General features: G+C 44.6%; 1 protein-coding gene and 1 pseudogene across 1 annotated transcript in view; both read right to left on the bottom strand.

Moving 5' to 3' along the window:
• Nucleotides 1–1145: 1145 nt before the first annotated feature.
• On the bottom strand, nucleotides 1146–3526 carry LOC115151189 (BTB/POZ domain-containing protein KCTD20-like; annotated as a pseudogene).
• A 2831-nt stretch (nucleotides 3527–6357) lies between these two features.
• LOC115150281 (dihydropyridine-sensitive L-type skeletal muscle calcium channel subunit alpha-1) overlaps nucleotides 6358–25491 on the bottom strand; it is a 61302-nt gene continuing 42168 nt past the window's right edge. The window contains exons 21-42 of the mRNA XM_029693396.1: nucleotides 20078–20185; nucleotides 19904–19956; nucleotides 16201–16347; nucleotides 15818–16019; nucleotides 15579–15737; nucleotides 14612–14722; nucleotides 13720–13803; nucleotides 12379–12426; nucleotides 11712–11864; nucleotides 11517–11582; nucleotides 11269–11360; nucleotides 10898–11057; nucleotides 10617–10744; nucleotides 10390–10486; nucleotides 10175–10277; nucleotides 9870–9971; nucleotides 9640–9770; nucleotides 9349–9474; nucleotides 9114–9191; nucleotides 8586–8731; nucleotides 8281–8476; nucleotides 6358–8144 (exon numbers count right to left, since the gene is read on the bottom strand). Coding sequence (XP_029549256.1) covers nucleotides 7917–8144; nucleotides 8281–8476; nucleotides 8586–8731; nucleotides 9114–9191; nucleotides 9349–9474; nucleotides 9640–9770; nucleotides 9870–9971; nucleotides 10175–10277; nucleotides 10390–10486; nucleotides 10617–10744; nucleotides 10898–11057; nucleotides 11269–11360; nucleotides 11517–11582; nucleotides 11712–11864; nucleotides 12379–12426; nucleotides 13720–13803; nucleotides 14612–14722; nucleotides 15579–15737; nucleotides 15818–16019; nucleotides 16201–16347; nucleotides 19904–19956; nucleotides 20078–20185 — 2718 coding nt within the window. The 3' untranslated portion in view covers nucleotides 6358–7916. The remainder of the gene's footprint in view (nucleotides 8145–8280; nucleotides 8477–8585; nucleotides 8732–9113; nucleotides 9192–9348; nucleotides 9475–9639; nucleotides 9771–9869; nucleotides 9972–10174; nucleotides 10278–10389; nucleotides 10487–10616; nucleotides 10745–10897; nucleotides 11058–11268; nucleotides 11361–11516; nucleotides 11583–11711; nucleotides 11865–12378; nucleotides 12427–13719; nucleotides 13804–14611; nucleotides 14723–15578; nucleotides 15738–15817; nucleotides 16020–16200; nucleotides 16348–19903; nucleotides 19957–20077; nucleotides 20186–25491) is intronic.

The following is a 25491-nucleotide window of genomic DNA, read 5'->3' as shown; positions in this document are numbered from 1 at the left end:
CAAACAGGCGGTACAATACTTTCCATTGTCTGATGTGTTTAACAAATGTATCTTATATTTGTTGTCAATGCTCACACCAAGCTGTTCCTTTTGAACAAGAACAAATATCCATATGCAAATGACATGTATAAACCACAATAGTTTCTCTGCTGGATGACACAGTATACTATGCATAGATGTGAGCATGTGTCTGAATACTTCTGTATGAGGTTTTGAATGTTTTCAGCTCAACCACATTTCTCTGCAAAGAAGAAAAGCTTTAAATGCTAAAATGATTTCATCAATAAAAGTTTCTTACAACTCTGTGGCATACTGTCTGTGGCTTCATTTGTATGTTTGAGGACAGCCATCCCTTATGAGATGTCAACATTAGGTTCTATTAGGCAAAACACAAAATCATAAAGTTTGTTCAGTCATATTTATTCAAATTTCCAGTGCAGCTGTGAAATTCTTGAAACAAGTTCTTTGAACATAACCTTAAATAATACTGAACGGCAACCTTCATATAAACAAATGTACAAAGTATAAAATGTAATCAGCCATAAAAGGAAAGAAACAGCACACAAACGTAATCTAACACATGGTGGTGGGTAAAGTATTAGTAAGACAACTGAACAGATACACACTAGGCGGTCTGGTTATATGCTGTAAACATCCTTGTCCAAATCCGTTTGTATGTGTGCATACATGTACAGATGTAGGATCTTAATTTGACCAGTATTGTTGCAGCAACAGGATTTGAACATACACTTTTCCGCCGATGTAATGTTGCTTGATCGGTGGTTAGGCTATTACCTGGCCAAAATTAATCTACATTAAAAGTACAAAACTGTTCATTAGTGTGGATTTCCAGTGAATGTATTTTTATTCAGTGACAAAATTAAGATCTAACATCTGTATACATGTCTGTGTTGCATGCTCCTCTGTCTCGGTATGTGTATATGGGTTTGGACTGTACAGTCATTGAGGTTTGTTTGAGTGGGTCTGTAAATGTACATATCCTGAGTGGGAGACAGGCTAACAGATGAGGGCCTCGGGTAGAAGTCGCCCCAAAACACAGATTTAGGATCAGCTCAACCTTGCCAAACCCTGACCTTAACCAATATGGGGCATAAATGTACCTATACAAGGTCAACCTCTATGCTCGCCTCAACTGTCATTGGAGGGTGGGGATCAGTGCTGATCAGCCTATCCAGCTCGTCGACCTGCAGGGTGGGTGTGGTTGCGGGTCAGGGTGGCTCCCCCAGAGAGGCGATGATGTTGGGGACACACTGGAAGTCCGTCCATGTGTTGACTCTTTCCTTCCTCCTTCTCCCAGGAGAGTTGGATGAAAGGCCGCTGCACGTATTTATAGATGACCTCCCGCCCAGGCGCCATTTCACCTTCTCCTTACAGGTGGGGTACCCTGGGATACAGGAGGACCACACACACACACACACACACACACACACACACACACAATGTTCAGTATCTCTGTAGGGTTCATAGATCTGAGGGATGTAAGCAAGTGTTCCAATTCTATGTAGCCTATAGCATTGGAACACTTGGATTGCTTTACCTGGTTTCCTTAGGATAAACACCAAAGGGGAAGGGGCTAGGAGAAGCGGCTAAGGGGTTGATTTGGGACATGGGAATTGACTCACCCTAGATGCCGATGCATATGTTCTTCAGTCCTCTCTCCTTCAGCAGGCTTTGGCCACGTTTGTCACGGCTGTCGAAAGGATCGGACCAAAATGCAGCGTCGTTGTAGTTCCACATTTTATTAAATCCATGAAACTTTGCAAAACATAAATAACCAAATTTACAACACAACAAACCGTGCCGCAGAGAGAAACAAACACTGCTCAAAAGATAATCACCCACAAAACCCAGGAAGAAAAACCCCTACTTAAATATGATCTCCAATCAGGGGTAACGAGGACCAGCTGCCTCCAATTGGAGATCAACCCCAAAAAACAACAACATAGAAATAGAAAAACTAGAACTTAAACATAGAAATAGAAAACATAGAAAATCACAAAACACCCCCCTGTCACGCCCTGACCTACTCTACCATAGAAAATCACATCTTACTATGGTCAGGACGTGACAACGTTTCTGTTCTCAATGTACTTGAAGAAGCAGTAGAGCTTGGTGCTGTACAGAACTGGGCACATTGAAAAGCAAACAGGAAATAATATCAAGCAACGTGCTTACTCCAAAATTAGGTTGGGTTGCTAGATCCTCAAGAATATAAAGTACAAACATTTGATGAACAGCACTGTCCAAAAGATACATTTAAATGATCAATTTTATCAGTCATTTATTATTCATTCTAATTACTCTGAGAGGGGCGTGGTACTATGGCACCTATGGGAGTACTCCTCTCCCATGGGTGGAGGGTTGTCACGCTCCCAATCCACTATGTCATCATCTGTGAGAACCCCAATGTGACACTATCTCTCCCACTCCTGAGCACTGGACATCATCACCGGGACAACCAGCTCCCCAAGGAACACCTCAAACTGACGCTTAGCACCATCATTAGACAGCTCATGCAGTAACGCACCTCAGACAGGAACAGACAGAGGTCACATTATTTTAACTATGACCTCTGATTTGTTGTCATAGTTGATAGTTCACATACTCTTGTGCATGGCAAAATGTATATCTCAATACAGAACATTCAAGATGAAGAAGAATAAGCAATTAAAAACAGATTACCGTAGCGTTATTTAGTTGTACATGCAACGTTGCAAAACATTGCTCAGCGTTTTGGTCTTGAACAGAGTCCTGGTCAGACCAGGTGTGACTGTGTTACTCACTGAAGTCTTGGCACCTGATGGTGCTGTAGTGAAAGTTAATACAGAGGTAGTCACATGCTTCCCTTAGCTCAGACACTGACACCCCCTCTGGACACTGCAGGATACCCCCTTTGTAAAAGTCTTGAGAGGGAGAAAGAGAAAGAGAGAGGGGGGTGGAGGTATGAAACAAAGCCTCATAAAAATAAACTTATCCTTGTCTGATATAGAGTAGGTAAGGTAAAGGCATGTATAAGTAATTTAATAATTCAGGTGTACTACACTCAGAAAAAAGGGTTTCCAAAAGGGTTCTTCGGCTGTTCTAATAGGAGAACCCTTTCTGGTTCCAGGTAGAACTCTTTTGGGTTTTGTAGAACCATCTGTGGAAAGGGTTTTACATGGAACCAAAAAGGGTTCTACCTGGAAGCAAAAGGGATCTTCCTGGAACCAAAAAGGGTTCTTCAAAGGGTTCTCCTATGGGGGCAGCCGAAGGACCCTTTTTGGTTCTAGATAGCACCTTTTTTTCTAAGATTGTATTTTAAGAGTAACTCACCAGGATGACTGAAGATGCTGGCTCCGATTCCCTCAGCGATCTCATACTCTCCCTTTGGGTTCGGCCATGTAACGTGATGGGCAGCACCAAACACCCTGAGATTTAAAATGTGTTATTTAATCATGTTCTCTTCTAAAGTCTATGGACAATATAACATTTGTATGCAATGTACTACTAAATGTCCTCACGACATGAATTTCTGAGTTTAGTGCTTGTTGAAAGCCTTGTCTGTGTTCAATGTACATTTACCATTCCAGCCTTTCCTTTGTTAGTACAGTGTAACTTGTCAGAATCATTACAATGCCTCCAATGTGTGTGTGAGCGAAGGTGTTAATGAGACCATTCCAGTAGTGAGTGTTGCAACTGAGGACAACATTTTTTACGCCCTACGCGCTTCAGCATTCGTTGGTCCAGTTCTGTGAGCTTGTTTGGCCAACCACTTTGCGGCTGAGCCGTTGTTGCTCCTAGACGTTTCCACTTCACAATAAAAGCACTTCCAGTTGACCCGGGCAGCTCTAGCAGGGCAGAAATTTGACGAATTGACTTGTTGGAAAGGTGGCATCCTTTGACGGTGCCACATTGAAAGTCACTGAGCTCTTCAGTATGGCCATTCTACTGCAAATATTTGTCTGTGGAGATTGCATGACTATATGCTCAATTTTATACACCTGTAAGCATTGGGTGTGGCTGAAATAGCCGAATACACTAATTTGAAGGCGTGTCCACATACTTTTGTATATATAGTATACAATGTGGCCAAAACCACAAGGCAGTGGGGACACTAACCCTGATATGGCTGTAGCCTCCATTACTCCAACACCATAATAAGTAGAGGCTCCAGCCATATCTGGGCTAGACGAAAACAAGGGTGTGAGAATGAGGGCCTGCCCGACTGTACTGAAAACTAATTCATGGTAAGACAACAGTGGGGAAAGACAACCAGTAACCTACAGGCCGTCAAACCGGGCCGGCCGTCCCCCAGAGACAGTGAGCCTATTAGCCTGGTGCCCTGATCCCATCTGCTACCATCAGCCTCCTAACTAAACCTAGAGAGGAGGAGGAGATTACTGCAGTAGAGTCACCAGGACCTCCATCACCAGGGCAGCTCAGTACCATGCCAGCTCCTGCTCTGCCTTACCAGTTCTCCCAGTTATCTGGACGGGGAATGAGATTGACAGTGGCAGGAGGGAGATGGGAACACTGGGAATAGCTGTAGGCAGCGTGATGAAGTCGACCCACAATGCTCTCTGTCTTACATATCTGGTTGGGTCTCTGACAGTGAAGATTGTTCTGCTGCTCCAAACCTGCCATTCATCTCCTGACTAATAGGGCAGTGACATCCCTCATGCACTTCAACTTGTACTCAGCTGAGACAAGAGACATCCAAAAAGTAACACAGAAATGAAGCAATACAGATTTGGTGAAGTCCTCATCACGTGTTGCAAGACCGGGCAGAAGTAAATGTGAGAGGACGGCGACACGGCACAGAGCAGGCCTAGGCCTTACTCCAGCTTTACCAGGAATAATGGTATCACCGGTGTAATAGACTGTCAAGTAATTACCTCGTTCCCCGGCAAGACGACTCAGTACTGCTACTCCTTGTATCTAGCCATGTTATTTTTACCCATTATTGTTATTCGTTACTCACTGTGTGTTTATTCCCTGTGCCACTTTTTCAATGTTTTATTTTGTGTCTTTATCTTTAACTCTGTATTGGTGGAAAAGGACCCGTAAGTAAGTATTTCACTGTTAGAATGAATATAATTGTTCCTCTCATAACTCATCAGGTATCATACCAGAGGAACTACCAATAGAATAACCTATGTATTAATGACACTTTAACTGACTCCTGTTACATTTATTTTAACACTAAATCATCATAGACTTATGTAGCTCAAATCAAATCAAATGTATTTGTCACATGCTTCGTAGGACTATTTATTATTTTATAAAAAGCAATGAAGGATTTGTAACAATGGTCTATAATGTTGTGCACAGCATTCCACAGTACAGGTGGAAGACAGACAGGTAGGTTCTATGTAACGCAATGATAACAGATTGTTTGATGGGATGCAAATGATAACACTTTTCAGTAGAGGTGATAATACTGAACGGTGCAATGTAACAGAACTGGTAGCCTAAGATATATGGGGTTGGGGTCCAGTTGAACAACGGTATTGACTGTCTATTCATTTCAGTTTGCGTCCAGGATGTCGACGCTTTTATCTGTAGCCATCCCTGCTGACTTGAGATAGCAACTTGACGTTGTAGCCTGGTCTCATAGACTACACGTAACATAGCACATGTCAATCCGGGACACACAAATGAGTATATGTTACGTTGGTATGGTTACAGAAGTCAGAACGATGATGATGGACATCCACAAATGAACACATACCATACCAAATGTAACATAGCACCGGATTTACGTAAAGAATCATACCAAATGCTCCGAGACCAGGTTAAAGAGCTACGATTTACTCTGCTCCATGTCACATCCAGCCGTGATTGGGAGTCCCATAGGGCGGCGCACAATTGGCCCAGCGTCGTCTGGGTTTGGCCGGGGTAGGCCGTCATTGTAAATAAGAATTTGTTCTTAACTGACTTGCCTAGTTAAATAAATAAATAAAATGTTAAATGTCTGGAGCTTAAGTGCCCGCATCACAGACTGCATACATGATAACCGAAATACAGAGCGGTATTATAAAATACCATATAAACATTCAGATACAGTTGCAGACATATTATATTACCAAAACATAAGCTATACTCGGCGGAGAAGAGACAATGACTAACCACCAGACTTACAAGCATGTCTAGTGTTGACCGCTGTTCTTTATACCCGGTCTGTCACAAACAGAACGATGGACCCGCCTTGCTCAGGGACACGTCATCAGATTTTTCACCTTGTCTTCTAGCGACCGTTCGGTTAAGGCCCAACGCTCTAGTCTAAACCCTATGCTACCTCCCGCTCATGTGACTAAACCATAAAAACCTCCAATAATTTGACTGGGAAAATGTAAGTATTCTCACTTTATAAAATCTTTTTTATTGGGATGATATAGTTCAGACTTTAGAGAAACAATATTGAAACAGATCTCAGAAACAGAGAGAAAGCAATAAAATGTCTCAAATAACGTTATCAAAATGACCATGACAAAATGTCTGATAAAAAGTTAATGTGCAGTAGTACTTACTCTAGATGAATGCAAAACACCTCTGTTAAAAATCTCAGTGGGAACAACTGATTTTATTATTCAAAACCTTTTGGAATTCACGTTTTTACTTTGCCTTCTATTTGGCCTTCATCACATTACAGCTATTTTATTTAGCCTTTATTAAACCAAATAACAGTGGCATGCCACTGTCTCTCAAAATACAACCTAATCTCTTTTACACGGAAAAAATCATGAATAATCAAAAAGGACATTTTCACAAAAGAGGCTGTAGGTTTCAACCAAAAGGCTTACATCAAAAAGAAAATGAACGATAGTGTTGAAAATAGAATAATAGACAAAATGGCATCATCAGAGATGACCTTTCACCCCCGGTATACTACACCATAGTTGTCCATATCTGACCCTTACACACTGCCTTCTAATCACAAATATACGATTCCAACCACTGTACCTAAACTTACCATTCATCTTCCTCTTTAACCACATCCTCTTATCTACACTTTGTTGCATTCTACTGTAGCATGGCCAGCTAGTGGCAACCCTACGCCAGAAGTATTTTCTCTCATGTTACACTACAGGGTCATCCATCCTGTCTATACTAGAGATGATGTACATGTTTCAGATATAGGATATTTAAAGGCCAGAAAATATCTAGGTATTGTGAAAATATGTTGATGTGTGGAGACCTGGGCAGAATCTGTGTATCTTGAACATGCACGTTAGCTTTCTCCATATAGCCTACAGAGATTGTCCTTATATGGACAGTGTAGACATGATCTAGCCCAGAAACATCCTGGTCCAGCCATGTCTTGCCTTGTCATCATGACAGAACTCAGAGAATTCCCCCTGAAAGGCAACATCCTGACCCTCCCAGAATACTTAGATACCACACCCTTCCCTTCCTCTGTCAGCTAGTCACTGACACAACCATGTTCAACACCTACCCAGCTACCCAGCTGTCGGTGGATCAGTGATTACTTCAAGGATGGGAGGGAACAGAGAATGACACTAGTTTTCAAACAGGGACAACCTTTAATGCCAGCAAAAATTCCTCAAGTTGAGACTCAAGAACATGTTAATCGGGACAACGTGACGTTGGCCTGAAGTCTACATAAGTCCGAACAGTAGTCTGCACTGTGAACAAAATAAACATGGTAAAGAAAGTCTGCTCTCTAGCAGGAAGAGTATTTCCTCTTTAAATGAACCTTGAGAGAAATCATCCGGTCTGAATTACACCACAACAAAGAAGTCACAGGTGCCATAAAGCCTGCTTAACCAATCAGATGATATCACTCGCTATAAAGGCACCCAAAAGGACTGTTCTATTTGTAGAATGTGACATTTAATGCCTCAGCACGTGAAGTCAATCCATGACAGGCTGCGTTGCAAGACAGGCCTATTGGCCTAAACAAGATCGATGGGTTTTGTTAATTTGTTGGCCTTTCTCTGTGATCTGCGAGGGGGCCTGATTGGAGGTGTGGTGACCCTCCCTCTGCGACCATTCATAAGCTCAGTGGCGGAACTCTCCATGTCCACCGGGTCAAAGTTCAAAGCTTCGGCCATTTCCTGTTTCGTCACCGACACAAAACGAGGGTCCCTGGCCAAGCTCTCCAACCCCCCATTTATCAGGACCTGGTAGAGGTGAAAGACATGAGAAGAGATAGAGGACAGAGAGAGGGGATGACTAAGTATCTGACGTCAATGTCATTGATAAAATATGTATTTATGGAATAATGGAATATATTATATGCCTGGTCTCTCCAGTCACCTCCTGTATGAGTGTGTCGAAGGTGGTGTCTGGGGCCTGGGTCTGGGCCTGCTGGGGGCTAGGGGTCTCTCTGGGAGTCTCATGGTCCTGGCTGGGTCCAGGTACTGTCTGCAGCTGCCAGTCTGTGGTGTCTCGGGGACTTCTGCTGGTTGAGATGGTATAGACCTGCACCCTGTCATCTGTCTCATAGGGAAAACTACAGAAGGACTAAGAGTCAATCAGATTGTTATTACTGCTTTATTACTGTGTAATTTGACCTCTCAAATAAGGAAAAGAAACACACAAACGTGCACACGCAGAGTCACCTCTCCCTGGCGTTGCTGTTGACATTGTTGTTGTTGGTTTTGTTAGGCATTGTGGGGAAGAAGTCCTCGTTTGCATGGTAGGCAGGTGAGCTGGTTGTCTCCCCCTCGTCTGACTTGCTCATTTGCAGCGGCCGCTGGCTGGTCACCTACACAGAGACACAGACGGCTGAGTTACCGCAACGGGGACAGACGGCTGAGTTACCGCCATGGGGACAGACGGCTGAGTTACCGCCACGGGGACAGACGGCTGAGTTACCGCAACGGGGACAGACGGCTGAGTTACCGCCACGGGGACAGACGGCTGAGTTACCGCAACGGGGACAGACGGCTGAGTTACCGCCACGGGGACAGACGGCTGAGTTACCGCAACGGGGACAGACGGCTGAGTTACCGCAACGGGGACAGGAGATTTTCCTGACTATGTGATGTGAAAAAACTCAAGGTCCATACAGTACTATGTAAAGCACTTTGAGTCTGAAGAAGGTTACGTACTAGAGGTGATAGCACTGAAATGATTGAAATGATTACCTGTGTAGCGTTAGGGTTATGGGTTCCTTCCTCCATGGTGAAGGAATCAACATGGTTCCCAAACAGACCGCCCGCCCGCTGACCACAGGAACACACAGAGAGGTACAACATTCAGAGACAGGAGTTTTATTCTTTCTTCTCACTCTGAACTTTTCCTCCCTCCTCTCGTTCCGCAGCCTCCCTGTCTCCCGGTCTCTCCCGGTCTCCCCCATCTTCCCTCTCTCTCTCCTCTCACCCTGAAGATGCTTTCCTCCGCTGCATCCTCCATGGCTCTGTCCATCTCCTCCTCGTTCATCAGGTCTCCCGAGATGGCTCTCTGCAACTCTGGAGCCACCTCCTCCTCAATGCTCCTCAGACCCGCCTGGGGTGGAGGGAGAGACAGAGAGAGAGGAAAGGAGGGGTTAGAGAAAGAATGAGATTGTGAGGGGATGAAAATGAAGAGTTGTTAGATCGTGTACAGGATTATTACATGAAACATCAATAACATCACTACAGGTTTCCCATTGTGAGGTTGCTGTGGGCTCACCTGTATCTCGTTGGAGGCGTTCTTCTTGGTGGGGCGGAAGCCATAATACTCTTCCTGTCTCTTCTTCAACTTCCTGAAGTAGTCCTGGATCAGGAAGGTGGCATAGAACTTCCCCACGGTCACCTCATCATCTGACACACACACACCAATCAAACATGCCAGCAAATTAGAATGGGCAACTTGTTTTGGGACCATAAAGTTGAGGATTACAATAGAATGTTTAAACTCACCTCCGATTGGTGGGATGACCTGGTCCAGCAGCTTCATACTGGTGCGTTTCCAGATCTTCTTGATGATGGCCCTCAATTCCTCATTGGCCTGCTCAAAGTTACCTGACCAATGAGATAACAACAGTAAGGTGGGAATATAGATACTTAATGTTCAATTGGCCCAAATACCAGTAAAAATACAGTACTCTGCAATTGACTGACACACACACACACACACACACACACACACACACACACACACACACACACACACACACACACACACACACACACACACACACACACACACACACACACACACACACCTTCAGTCTTAATCTTCAGTGCGGTCCTGACCAGTGCGAACAGCGTAGCATTAAAGGTGACCGTTCCATCACTGTTGAGTGGCATGTTCATGGACACCAGTCTCTGCAGTCAGAATAAATAAAGATATCATCAAAAAATATGTTTGCTGCATTAATAGACAAGTCAGATGAACACACAAAATAAATAAACAGATCCCTTCCTTTCAGTTTCTCACCTTGCAGGCCACTCTATGGGGACAGAACTTTCCAAAGCCCAGAGGAGGCTGGATCCTACGCAGCAGAGTCACCACGTCCAGGTGCTTAATACGCCCCCTGCAGGACAGGAAGGGAAACAACAGCTAACAGCAGTAATTCATTGAGAGGATAGAAAAAGTCATTGAAAAGATGGATCATATATTTTTCTAAGAAGGGGTTATATAAAGAAACAGAAAAACAGACTTACGTGGCCTCTGGGTCGTACTCTGCCCAGATCTTCTTAAACTCGTCCAGGTGATGAGGGCCGAGGATGGACCAATCACGGGTCAGGTAGTCAAAGTTGTCCATGATGACCGCCACAAACAGGTTGATGATCTGTGGAGGACAGCAGAATCATGTGTGTGACTGTGTGACTGTGTGACTGTGTGACTGTGTGTGTGCGCGCATGCGAATGTGTGTGTGTATATGTGTGTACGCATGTATGTTTGTTAATGTATGTGTGTGTATGCATGTTTGTGCGTCATTTACCAGGAAGGCACAGAGCATGTAGAAGCTCATGAAGTAGATGATAGCGAAGCTGGCTCCACAGGTCATCTCCTCTCCAGGCAGGTAGTCTGACTTAGGGTCACACCTCTTCCCATACAGACATGCCAACATCACTTCCTGCCATGCCTCACCTGTCGCACACCTGGAGGGAGAGAGAGAAAGAGGGAGGAAGAGGGAGAGAGGGGAGTGGGGCAGAGAGATAGATTACAACTTGTTTTCAGCCTTTTTGTGTTGTCAATGTAATTACTGAGTGTAAGGGTCTCTTGCTATACAAGTCTGCTGTGTAAAGTGACCGCAAAGTCAATGAAAGATAATGGAAACTGACTGAACGACTGATAAATCAGATCACCCACCTGAAGAGCAGCAGCACAGCATGGGGGAATGTCTGGAAGTTGTTGTTCCTGTTGATATGAGTCCCGTCTATCAGCGCTATCTTCCCAAATATCTGCAGGAGTCATACACACAACTCATCAGAGAGTGCTGTGTGTGTGTGTGTGTGTGTGTGTGTGTGTGTGTGTGTGTGTGTGTGTGTGTGTGTGTGTGTGTGTGTGTGTGTGTGTGTGTGTGTGTGTGTGCGTGTGTGTGTGTGTGTGTGCAGTACCTGCATCCCAACAACAGCGTAGATGAAGAATAGCATGAGGATGAGCAGGGCGACATAAGGCAGAGCCTGCAACACAGCAACCAATCACGTCGTCAGACTCACGCACACTGACCAATCAAAACCTGGGAATTTTGAACAACAACCTTTTCATGAATATCACAGAATGGAAGGCACAGAATTGGAATGAACTTTGACCTGGAAGGACTTGATGAAGGTCCACAGAAGATTCCGGATCCCCTCAGAACGGTTCAGCAGTTTAACCAGACGCATCACACGGAACAGTCTGAAGAAGGTGATTGACACACGGGCATTTTCCGACGCCGCTATGGCTTGCATTGGGTTCACCTCCTGAAAGCACAAATGAAATAAACAGTCACTGAAAATGCTGCTAGTTTTGGCTTCAGCTCTAACTAAAATTGAAGATGTTGTTACTCTAATTAGCATAGTTTTAGTTCAATAGGGGCAACATGCCAGCAAAACCCAGCAGTCTGTAAGGACACAGGTCTCACCTCTCACAGGGTATCTGAGCAGTCATGTACTGTAGGAGACGTGTTAGTGTCAGAAGGAGCCAAGCAATGGGTGCATTTTCTTCAGAGAATTATAGGACCGTATCATGTTGAAGTGGTTCCTAAGATTGTAAAAACACCTTAAGGGTCAGCATGCTGTAAATACAGACATTTAAGGAAAACATGGATGATCAGGCAAAGAACTTGCAACGCTCACACAATGTGTCGTGCAACGTTTCCTCCTATGTTTTATACAGTGTTCACGCAATGTCTCGTACAATTAGCATTCCATGCTCATGCAATGTTTCATGTGATTTCATGCAATGTTCTTGCAGTGTCTACGGGCGAATAATTACAGCGCAGCCGTGGAGACAGTACAGTCCTCCAGAGGAGGCCAGGGCTGCCTGTGAGGGGGAAAGACAGAGACACAGCAAGTGAAGTCAGACAGGAAGCAACATCATCAGACACAGGTGGTGGAACAGGAAGTGGCGAAGGGAGCGGAGTCAGCCATGGAGGTATGCATGGAGCAAAGTTGGAAGAGAAAATGTAGGATGAAAGACTGCAGTATGGAGGGAGAGGGAGGGAGAGAAGGCATGTGAGCACAAAAAACAACCAAGGACATCGTTGTAATAAATGACTGGATGATGGCTGAGGGGTGAAGAGGTGAAAATGGTTGATGGGGTCTCTGAAGGTTTACTGTAATGGCAACTTGAGCTCTCTTTTCATTTCAAAAAATGACCTTTACTTTTCTGAAGCAAGATAGTGTGAAACGCTGCTTTAAATCTACAACCTGATGCCTAACCTGTTGGCTCAGTCCCTTGTACAGGAATCAGTAAAAACTACAGAAGGATGTCTCTCTCTTACTTACTAGCAGAAGTGATGGAGATCACTGAACCTATGGTGGTGGAAGGTGAAACAAGAAGACAGTGGTTGTTTTCTGCCCTTAACAACTGATTTGGAATCAGCCCTCTCTTAAATAAAGGTTTACTAAAAATACAAACAAAAAAATCCCAGTTTTAAACAGTGACACCAATGAGGGAAATGACCAGGTCTGGGACCAGGTGTTATGTTAGGGGCATAAAGTAACCAAACAGACAGGTTGTGGATTGGCTTTCAAGGCGTGGAAGGTGGGTGAGGTAAGCTGCAGCCAGGTGCTGCAGGGCTTCGGGGGCAACACAGTGACTAGGGTCGGGTTTCCAAGACTAGTATTCGGGGGGGGGGGGTCACCCTGATGACGAATACTGACCACATCCTGAGTGCTATTGTTGGGGCCAAGTGCTGACAGGGGGGCCTGGCCTGTATGTCTCTAAGTGGATGGATGGGTGGATGGGTGGATGGGTGGATGGGTGGATGGGTGGATGGGTGGATGGGTGGATGGGTGGATGGGTGGATGGGTGGATGGGTGGATGGGTGGGGTGTCAGACAGGGGTGTAAACACAGTCCAGGCAGTCAGATGACAGGAGAGAGCTTTTATTGTGAAATATCTGTAGCTGTTCCCCAACTTGACTATCTGCTTCTTATAAACAATAACCGAAACCAATGGGAGAAAAATGAAAATGCGAGGACAAAAATGTCCAGTGGGTCTGCCTGAGCTGTTATATGAACCTTTTAGGAACAGTGGGAACTGTGTATTATAGTACATATCATGGACAATACCTACATATTTCTGCTTAACATTACGCAATGACAATACTCACATCGACCTCACTCAGGATGACGTCAACAACGCTGCCGATGACGATGACAAAGTCAAAGACGTTCCATGGGTCCCCAAAGTAACCCTGGGGAGAGAGAAGGGCATTGGTCTCTTCATCTACACACACAAACTAACCCTGGGGAGAGGGAAGGGCATTGGTCTCTTCATCTACACACACAAACTAACCCTGGGGAGAGAGAAGGGCATTGGTCTCTTCATCTACACACACAAACTAACCCTGGGGAGAGGGAAGGGCATTGGTCTCTTCATCTACACACACAAACTAACCCTGGGGAGAGGGAAGGGCATTGGTCTCTTCATCTACACACACAAACTAACCCTGGGGAGAGAGAAGGGCATTGGTCTCTTCATCTACACACACAAACTAACCCTGGGGAGAGAGAAGGGCATTGGTCTCTTCATCTACACACACAAACTAACCCTGGGGAGAGGGAAGGGCATTGGTCTCTTCATCTACACACACAAACTAACCCTGGGGAGAGGGAAGGGCATTGGTCTCTTCATCTACACACACAAACTAACCCTGGGGAGAGAGAAGGGCATTGGTCTCTTCATCTACACACACAAACTAACCCTGGGGAGAGGGAAGGGCATTGGTCTCTTCATCTACACACACAAACTAACCCTGGGGAGAGAGAAGGGCATTGGTCTCTTCATCTACACACACAAACTAACCCTGGGGAGAGGGAAGGGCATTGGTCTCTTCATCTACACACACTCCAGCTCTGAGGGTTGTGCACAATGAAGAGGTATGAAGTAACTGTTCTACATAACCACTGTCCTATTATTCTGGAATCATTCTGATCTTACGTTGAGTTGCACTGCATCGTGGGTAATGTAGTGCAAACAGGACATCTCTATGGACAACTGACCTTAGCTTTGTAGGCCATGAGTTTGAGGACCATCTCCACAGTGAAGAGCACAGTGAAGATCACGTTCAGCATGTCAGACAGGTCGGTCACATGGGTTGACTGGTTACAGTGCTGGGGGAGAAGAGAGATGGAGAGAAGAAGGAAAAGAGAAATTTAAGATATTTATTTTATTTTATTTGACATTTTCAATGATGAAATCTCTTGAGATGCTCATCTCATTTCAAGTGTCCAAATAAAAAATACATGTAAAAAACTCCTTGATACGAAGAAGGGATGCTTCCAGTAGGAATCTCTGGCAGGAGCATTACATTACATTCTAGTAGGAATCTCTGGCAGGAGCATTACATTACATTCTAGTAGGAATCTCTGGCAGGAGCATTACATTACATTCTAGTAGGAATCTCTGGCAGGAGCATTACATTACATTCTAGTAGGAATCTCTGGCAGGAGCATTACATTACATTCTAGTAGGAATCTCTGGCAGGAGCATTACATTACATTCTAGTAGGAATCTCTGGCAGGAGCATTACATTACATTCTAGTAGGAATCTCTGGCAGGAGCATTACATTACATTCTAGTAGGAATCTCTTGCAGGAGCATTACATTACATTCTAGTAGGAATCTCTGGCAGGAGCATTACATTACATTGTAGTAGGAATCTCTGGCAGGAGCATTACATTACATTCTAGTAGGAATCTCTGGCAGGAGCATTACATTACATTCTAGTAGGAATCTCTGGCAGGAGCATTACATTACATTCTAGTAGGAATCTCTGGCAGGAGCATTACATTACATTGTAGTAGGAATCTCTGGCAGGAGCATTACATTACATTCTAGTAGGAATCTCTGGCAGGAGCATTACATTACATTCTAGTAGGAATCTCTGGCAGGAGCATTACATTACATTCCAGTAGGAATCTCTGGCAGGAGCATTACATTGATGTGATGCAGGAGAAGTACTTTTACCTGCATCCCCAGACACATGGTGTTCAGCATGATGAGTAGGAACATCAGGTACTCAAAGTAGCAGGAGGTGACGATGTACCACACGTTGTACTGATACTGGTTCTTAGGAATGTAGCAGCGCAGCGGCCGGGCTTTCAGGGCGTACTCGACACAAGCACGCTGTCAGAGGGAGGACAGCACACACAGGAGTTACACACTGCTGTCGGAAAGAGGGTGTTAAAACAACAAAACATACACACCTGGTTCTTGTCCAGCTCACAGTTCTTGTACTCCTGCTCTCCTTGCTCCTGAAATGTAACGATGACGAAGCCGACGAAGATGTTCATCATGAAGAAGGCGATGAGGATGAGGTAGATGATGAAGAAGATGGAGATGGCAACTCGGTTGTTGAAGATGGGACCAACATCCTCCATGTTAGAGTCTATGGCCTTGTACAGCAGTCTGCACACATACACACAAAGGCATGTTAGAGTCTATGGCCTTGTACAGCAGTCTGCACACATACACACAAAGGCATGTTAGCAAGTGTGAAATACATACACCTTCATGTGTTCCATAGTACTGTATTAGGCATGCCATGATGTACAGTATACAAACTCCCAAGCTTGTATGTGAGTCTCACTTTGGCCAGCCCTCAAAGGTGGAGACAGTGAAGAGAGCCAGCATGCCCTCAAGGATGTTGTCAAAGTTGAGCTCTGAGTTGATCCACTCTCTCTTATGGATCGTCATTGGATGGATGGCACCTTCCTGGTACCTAATGTAGTTACCCCTGAGAGAGAGAGAGAGAGAGAGAGAGAGAGAGAGAGAGAGAGAGAGAGAGAGAGAGAGAGAGAGAGAGAGAGAGAGAGAGAGAGAGAGAGAGAGCAATAGAGATTAATCAGTGAAAGAGAGGGCGTGGGAGAGGTGAGAGAGTGTGGCAGAGAGAAAGAAAACAGAACAAATGTATTGACCCATTCAGTACCGTCATGTAAAACCCATTCTGTACCGTCATGTAATCCCCATTCTGTACCGTCATGTAATGACTCATTCTGTACCGTCATGTAATCCCCATTCTGTACCGTCATGTAATTGCCATTCTGTACCGTCATGTAATCACCATTCTGTACCGTCATGTAATGACTCATTCTGTACCGTCATGTAATCCCCATTCTGTACCGTCATGTAATCCCCATTCTGTACCGTCATGTAATCACCATTCTGTACCGTCATGTAATGACTCATTCTGTATCGTCATGTAATCCCCATTCTGTACCGTCATGTAATGACTCATTCTGTACCGTCATGTAATCCCCATTCTGTACCGTCATGTAATTACCCATTCTGTACCGTCATGTAATCTCCATTCTGTACCGTCATGTAATGACCCATTCTGTACCGTCATGTAATCCCCATTCTGTACCGTCATGTAATCCCCATTCTGTACCGTCATGTTAATCCCATTCTGTACTGTCATGTAATGACTCATTCTGTACCGTCATGTAATGACCTATTCTGTACCGTCATGTAATCCCCATTCTGTACCGTCATGTAATTCCCATTCTGTACCGTCATGTAATCCCCATTCTGTACCGTCAGGTAATCCCCATTCTGTACCGTCATGTAATACCCATTCTGTACCGTCATGTAATCCCCATTCTGTACCGTCATGTAATCCCCATTCTGTACCGTCAGGTAATCCCCATTCTGTACCGTCATGTAATGACCTATTCTGTACCGTCATGTAAAACCCATTCTGTACCGTCATGTAATCCCCATTCTGTACCGTCATGTAATCCTCATTCTGTACCGTCATGTAATGACCCATTCTGTACCGTCATGTAATCCCCATTCTGTACCGTCATGTAATCCCCATTCTGTACCGTCATGTAATCCCCATTCTGTACCGTCATGTAATCTCCATTCTGTACCGTCATGTAAAACCCATTCTGTACCGTCATGTAATCCCCATTCTGTACCGTCATGTAATGACCCATTCTGTACCGTCATGTAATAACTCATTCTGTACCGTCATGTTAATCCCCATTCTGTACCGTCATGTAATCCCCATTCTGTACCGTCAGGTAATCCCCATTCTGTACCGTCATGTAATGACCCATTCTGTACCGTCATGTAATCCCCATTCTGTACCGTCATGTAATGACTCATTCTGTACCGTCATGTAATCCCCATTCTGTACCGTCATGTAATGACCCATTCTGTACCGTCATGTAATCCCCATTCTGTTCCGTCATGTAATCCCCATTCTGGACCGTCATGTAATCCCCATTCTGTACCGTCATGTAATGACTCATTCTGTACCGTCATGTAATCGCCATTCTGTACCGTCATGTAATGACCCATTCTGTACCGTCATGTAATCCCCATTCTATACCGTCATGTAACCCCCATTCTGTACCGTCGTGTAATCTCCATTCTGTACCGTCATGTAATCCCCATTCTGTTCCGTCATGTAATCCCCATTCTGGACCGTCATGTAATCCCCATTCTGTACTGTCATGTAATGACGCATTCTGTACCGTCATGTAATCCCCATTCTGTACCGTCATGTAATCCCCATTCTGTACCGTCATGTAATTCCCATTCTGTACCGTCATGTAATGACGCATTCTGTACCGTCATGTAATCCCCATTCTGTACCGTCATGTAATCCCCATTCTGTACCGTCATGTAATGACTCATTCTGTACCGTCATGTAATCCCCATTCTGTACCGTCATGTAATTGCCATTCTGTACCGTCATGTAATCCCCATTCTGTACCGTCATGTAATCCCCATTCTGTACCGTCATGTAATCACCATTCTGTACCGTCATGTAATGACTCATTCTGTACCGTCATGTAATACCCATTCTGTACCGTCATGTAATGACTCATTCTGTACCGTCATGTAATGACTCATTCTGTACCGTCATGTAATCCCCATTCTGTACCGTCATGTAATGACTCATTCTGTACCGTCATGTAATGACTCATTCTGTACCGTCATGTAATGACTCATTCTGTACCGTCATGTAATGACTCATTCTGTACCGTCATGTAATCCGCATTCTGTACCGTCACATAATGTCCCATTCTGTATCGTCATGTAATCCCCATTCTGTACCGTCATGTAATACCCCATTCTGTACCGTCATGTAATGACGCATTCTGTACCGTCATGTAATCCCCATTCTGTACCGTCATGTAATTGCCATTCTGTACCGTCATGTAATCCCCATTCTGTACCGTCATGTAATCCCCATTCTGTACCGTCATGTAATCACCATTCTGTACCGTCATGTAATGACTCATTCTGTACCGTCATGTAATCCCCATTCTGTACCGTCATGTAATGACTCATTCTGTACCGTCATGTAATGACTCATTCTGTACCGTCATGTAATCCCCATTCTGTACCGTCATGTAATGACTCATTCTGTACCGTCATGTAATGACTCATTCTGTACCGTCATGTAATGACTCATTCTGTACCGTCATGTAATGACTCATTCTGTACCGTCATGTAATGACTCATTCTGTACCGTCATGTAATCCGCATTCTGTACCGTCACATAATGTCCCATTCTGTACCGTCATGTAATGTCCCATTCTGTATCGTCATGTAATCCCCATTCTGTACCGTCATGTAATGACTCATTCTGTACCGTCATGTAATCCGCATTCTGTACCGTCATGTAAACGCAATTCTGTACCGTCATGTAATCCCCATTCTGTACCGTCATGTAATGACTCATTCTGTACCGTCATGTAATGACTCATTCTGTATCGTCATGTAATCCCCATTCTGTACCGTCATGTAATCCCCATTCTGTACCGTCATGTAATCCCCATTCTGTACCGTCATGTAATGACCTATTCTGTACCGTCATGTAATCACCATTCTATACCGTCATGTAATGACTAATTCTGTACTGTCATGTAATGACCCATTCTGTACCGTCATGTAATGACTCATTCTGTACCGTCATGTAATGACCCATTCTGTACCGTCATGTTAATCCCCATTCTGTACCGTCATGTAATCCCCATTCTGTACCGTCATGTAATGACCCATTCTGTACCGTCATGTAATGGCCCATTCTGTATCGTCATGTAATCCCCATTCTGTACCGTCATGTAATCCCCATTCTGTACCGTCATGTAATGACCCATTCTGTACCGTCATGTAATGACCCATTCTGTATCGTCATGTAATCCCCATTCTGTACCGTCATGTAATCCCCATTCTGTACCGTCATGTAATGACCCATTCTGTACCGTCATGTAATCCCCATTCTGTACCGTCATGTAATGTTGTGTGCGAGGACAATATCACTGGTCTCTTACCTACACTCCTCCTCTGTCATTTTGTCAGGATCTGTGCAGGAGTAGAATTGGCCCTTCAGGGATGAACACACACAATGCATGAGGGATAATATTAGCTTTGACTGTGTGTGGAATTCTGTTTTCATCATATGGTTCAAAAGCCACCATACATGTACAGAACTATCTAGAGCTCACCTTGAAGAGCTGGACTCCAATGCAGGCGAACATGAAGTCTAACAGCATGGTGACCAGCACGATGTTGCCAATGGTTTTGATGGCCACAAAAACACACTGGACCACATGCTAGATCATAAGAGACAGCAGAAACCAGCATGTCAGATCGGTTCTCCACGACCAGAACTAGAAAAACATGGGGCGGCTGGGTTGCTCTAACTATTGCATTAATTAATGGGAACATGTAAAAGACCATTTTGAATGTGAGTACAGTGTCAGTGGAGTAGAAGAGTAGAGGTGTAGAGGAGTAGAGGTATAGAGGAGTAGAGGTATAGAGGTATAGAGGAGTAGAGGAGTAGAGGAGTAGAGGTATAGAGGTATAGAGGAGTAGAGGAGTAGAGGTATAGAGGAGTAGAGGTATAGAGGAGTAGAGGTATAGAGGTATAGAGGAGTAGAGTATAGAGGAGTAGAGGTATAGAGGAGTAGAGGTATAGAGGAGTAGAGGTGTAGAGGAGTAGAGGTATAGAGGAGTAGAGGTATAGAGGTATAGAGGAGTAGAGGTATAGAGGAGTAGAGGTATAGAGGAGTAGAGGTATAGAGGTATAGAGGAGTAGAGGTATAGAGGAGTAGAGGTATAGAGGAGTAGAGGTATAGAGGAGTAGAGGTGCAGAGGAGTAGAGGTATAGAGGAGTAGAGGTGTAGAGGAGTAGAGGTATAGAGGAGTAGAGGTGAGGGAGATAGAGGTATAGAGGAGTAGAGGAGTAGAGGAGTAGAGGTATAGAGGAGTAGAGGTATAGAGGAGTAGAGGTGTAGAGGAGTAGAGGTATAGAGGTATAGAGGAGTAGAGGTATAGAGGAGTAGAGGTGTAGAGGATTAGGAGTAGAGGAGTAGAGGTAGAGAGGAGTAGAGGTATAGAGGAGTAGAGGTATAGAGGAGTAGAGGTGTAGAGGAGTAGAGGTGTAGAGGAGTAGAGGTATAAGAGGAGTAGAGGGAGTAGAGGAGTAGAGGGTAGAGAGGGAGTAGAGGTATAGAGGAGTAGAGGACTAAGGTATAGAGGAGTAGAGGTATAGAGGAGGATAGAGGTTGTATAGGGAGTAGAGGTATAGAGGAGTAGAGGTATAGAGGAGTAAGGTAGAGAGGGAGTAGAGGTAGAGAGGAGTAGAGGTATAGAGGAGTAGAGTAGAGGTATAGAGGAGTAGAGATATAGAGGAGTAGAGGAGTAGAGGTGTAGAGGAGTAGAGGTATAGAGGAGTAGAGGAGTAGAGGAGTAGAGGTATAGAGGAGTAGAGGTATAGAGGAGTAGAGGTATAGAGGAGTAGAGGAGTAGAGGAGTAGAGGTATAGAGGAGTAGAGGTATAGAGGTGTAGAGGAGTAGAGGTATAGAGGAGTAGAGGTATAGAGGAGTAGAGGTATAGAGGAGTAGAGGTGTAGAGGAGTAGAGGTATAGAGGAGTAGAGGTATAGAGGTATAGAGGAGTAGAGGTATAGAGGAGTAGAGGTATAGAGGAGTAGAGGTATAGAGGTATAGAGGAGTAGAGGTATAGAGGAGTAGAGGTATAGAGGAGTAGAGGTATAGAGGAGTAGAGGTATAGAGGAGTAGAGGTGCAGAGGAGTAGAGGTATAGAGGAGTAGAGGTGTAGAGGAGTAGAGGTATAGAGGAGTAGAGGTGAGGAGTAGAGGTATAGAGGAGTAGAGGAGTAGAGGAGTAGAGGTATAGAGGAGTAGAGGTATAGAGGAGTAGAGGTATAGAGGAGTAGAGGTATAGAGGAGTAGAGGTGTAGAGGAGTAGAGGTATAGAGGTATAGAGGAGTAGAGGTATAGAGGAGTAGAGGTGTAGAGGAGTAGAGGAGTAGAGGAGTAGAGGTATAGAGGAGTAGAGGTATAGAGGAGTAGAGGTATAGAGGAGTAGAGGTATAGAGGAGTAGAGGTGTAGAGGAGTAGAGGTGTAGAGGAGTAGAGGTATAGAGGAGTAGAGGAGTAGAGGAGTAGAGGTATAGAGGAGTAGAGGTATAGAGGAGTAGAGGAGTAGAGGACTAGAGGTATAGAGGAGTAGAGGTATAGGATTATAGAGGGTAGTAGAGGTGGTAGAGGATGAGGTATAGAGGAGTAGAGGTATTAGGAGTAGAGGTAGAGAGTAGTAGAGGTATAGAGGAGTAGAGTATAGAGGAGTAGAGTAGAGGTATAGAGGAGTAGAGATATAGAGGAGTAGAGAGTAGAGGTGTAGAGGAGTAGAGGTATAGAGGAGTAGAGGAGTAGAGGAGTAGAGGTATAGAGGAGTAGAGGTATAGAGGAGTAGAGGTATAGAGGAGTAGAGGTATAGAGGAGTAGAGGAGTAGAGGAGTAGAGGAGTAGGAGTAGAGGTGTAGAGGAGTAGAGGTATAGAGGAGTAGAGGAGTAGAGGTATAGAGGCGTAGAGGTATAGAGGAGTAGAGGAGTAGAGGTATAGAGGTATAAAGGAGTAGAGGAGTAGAGGTGTAGAGGAGTAGAGGTATAGAGGTATAGAGGTATAGAGGTATAGAGGAGTAGAGGTATAGAGGAGTAGAGGTGTAGAGGAGTAGAGTTATAGAGGAGTAGAGGTATAGAGGAGTAGAGGTATAGAGGAGTAGAGGAGTAGAGGAGTAGAGGTGTAGAGGAGTAGAGGTATAGAGGAGTAGAGGTATAGAGGAGTAGAGGAGTAGAGGTATAGAGGTATAGAGGAGTAGAGGAGTAGAGGTGTAGAGGAGTAGAGGTATAGAGGTATAGAGGTATAGAGGTATAGAGGAGTAGAGGTATAGAGGAGTAGAGGTATAGAGGAGTAGAGGTATAGAGGAGTAGAGGTGTAGAGGAGTAGAGGAGTAGAGGTATAGAGGAGTAGAGGTATAGAGGAGTAGAGGTATAGAGGTATAGAGGAGTAGAGGAGTAGAGGTGTAGAGGAGTAGAGGTATAGAGGAGTAGAGGTATAGAGGAGTAGAGGTATAGAGGAGTAGAGGAGTAGAGGTATAGAGGAGTAGAGGTATAGAGGAGTAGAAGTATAGAGGTATAGAGGAGTAGAGGAGTAGAGGTGTAGAGGAGTAGAGGTATAGAGGAGTAGAGGTATAGAGGTAGAGGTATAGAGGAGTAGAGGAGTAGAGGTATAGAGGAGTAGAGGTATAGAGGTATAGAGGAGTAGAGGTATAGAGGAGTAGAGGTATAGAGGTATAGAGGAGTAGAGGAGTAGAGGTGTAGAGGAGTAGAGGTATAGAGGAGTAGAGGAGTAGAGGAGTAGAGGTATAGATGAGTAGAGGTATAGAGGAGTAGAGGTATAGAGGAGTAGAGGAGTAGAGGAGTAGAGGTATAGAGGAGTAGAGGTATAGAGGAGTAGAGGTATAGAGGAGTAGAGGTATAGAGGAGTAGAGGTATAGAGGAGTAGAGGTATGAGGAGTAGAGGTTAGAGTAGAGGAGGGAGTAGAGGTATAGAGGAGTAGAGGTATAGAGGAGTAGAGGAGTAGAGGTATAGAGGAGTAGAGGTATAGAGGAGTAGAGGTGTAGAGGAGTAGAGGTATAGAGGAGTAGAGGTATAGAGGAGTAGAGGAGTAGAGGTATAGAGGAGTAGAGGTATAGAGGAGTAGAGGTGTAGAGGAGTAGAGGTATAGAGGAGTAGAGGTATAGAGGAGTAGAGGAGTAGAGGAGTAGAGGAGTAGAGGTATAGAGGAGTAGAGGAGTAGAGGTGTAGAGGAGTAGAGGTGTAGAGGAGTAGAGGAGTAGAGGAGTAGAGGAGTAGAGGTATAGAGGAGTAGAGGAGTAGAGAGAGTAGAGGTATAGAGGAGTAGAGGAGTAGAGGAGTAGAGGTATAGAGGAGTAGAGGAGTAGAGGAGTAGAGGTATAGAGGAGTAGAGGAGTAGAGGTGTAGAGGAGTAGAGGTATAGAGGAGTAGAGGTATAGAGGTATAGAGGAGTAGAGGTGTAGAGGAGTAGAGGTATAGAGGAGTAGAGGTATAGAGGAGTAGAGGTATAGAGGAGTAGAGATATAGAGGAGTAGAGGTATAGAGGTATAGAGGAGTAGAGGTATAGAGGTATAGAGGAGTAGAGGTGTAGAGGTATAGAGGAGTAGAGGTGTAGAGGAGTAGAGGAGTAGAGGTATAGAGGAGTAGAGGTATAGAGGAGTAGAGGTATAGAGGAGTAGAGGTATAGAGGAGTAGAGGAGTAGAGGTATAGAGGAGTAGAGGTATAGAGGAGTAGAGGTGTAGAGGAGTAGAGGAGTAGAGGTATAGAGGAGTAGAGGAGTAGAGGTATAGAGGAGTAGAGGTATAGAGGAGTAGAGGTATAGAGGAGTAGAGGTGAGGAGTAGAGGTATAGAGGAGTAGAGGAGTAGAGGTATAGAGGAGTAGAGGTGTAGAGGAGTAGAGGTATAGAGGAGTAGAGGTGAGGAGTAGAGGTATAGAGGAGTAGAGGAGTAGAGGAGTAGAGGTATAGAGGAGTAGAGGTATAGAGGAGTAGAGGTATAGAGGAGTAGAGGTATAGAGGAGTAGAGGTGTAGAGGAGTAGAGGTATAGAGGTATAGAGGAGTAGAGGTATAGAGGAGTAGAGGTGTAGAGGAGTAGAGGAGTAGAGGAGTAGAGGTATAGAGGAGTAGAGGTATAGAGGAGTAGAGGGGTATAGAGGAGTAGAGGTATAGAGGGATAGAGGAGTAGAGGTGTAGAGGAGTAGAGGTGTAGAGGAGTAGAGGTATAGAGGAGTAGAGGTATAGAGGAGTAGAGGTATAGAGGAGTAGAGGTATAGAGGAGTAGAGGAGTAGAGGACTAGAGGTATAGAGGAGTAGAGGTATAGAGGAGTAGAGGTGTAGAGGAGTAGAGGTATAGAGGAGTAGAGGTATAGAGGAGTAGAGGTATAGAGGAGTAGAGGTGTAGAGGAGTAGAGGTATAGAGGAGTAGAGGTATAGAGGAGTAGAGTAGAGGTATAGAGGAGTAGAGATATAGAGGAGTAGAGGAGTAGAGGTGTAGAGGAGTAGAGGTATAGAGGAGTAGAGGAGTAGAGGAGTAGAGGTATAGAGGAGTAGAGGTATAGAGGAGTAGAGGTATAGAGGAGTAGAGGTATAGAGGAGTAGAGGTATAGAGGAGTAGAGGAGTAGAGGAGTAGAGGTGTAGAGGAGTAGAGGTATAGAGGAGTAGAGGAGTAGAGGTATAGAGGCGTAGAGGTATAGAGGAGTAGAGGAGTAGAGGTATAGAGGTATAAAGGAGTAGAGGAGTAGAGGTGTAGAGGAGTAGAGGTATAGAGGTATAGAGGTATAGAGGTATAGAGGAGTAGAGTTAGAGGAGTAGAGGTGAGGTGTAGAGGAGTAGAGTTATAGAGGAGTAGAGGTATAGAGGAGTAGAGGTATAGAGGAGTAGAGGAGTAGAGGAGTAGAGGTGTAGAGGAGTAGAGGTATAGAGGAGTAGAGGTATAGAGGAGTAGAGGAGTAGAGGTATAGAGGTATAGAGGA

The sequence above is a fragment of the Salmo trutta genome, chromosome 16 (genome assembly GCF_901001165.1).
Source record: "Salmo trutta chromosome 16, fSalTru1.1, whole genome shotgun sequence".
NCBI lineage: Eukaryota > Metazoa > Chordata > Actinopteri > Salmoniformes > Salmonidae > Salmo > Salmo trutta.
Note: the sequence above shows the minus strand (reverse complement) of the source record. Positions and strands in the feature narration are given on the sequence as shown.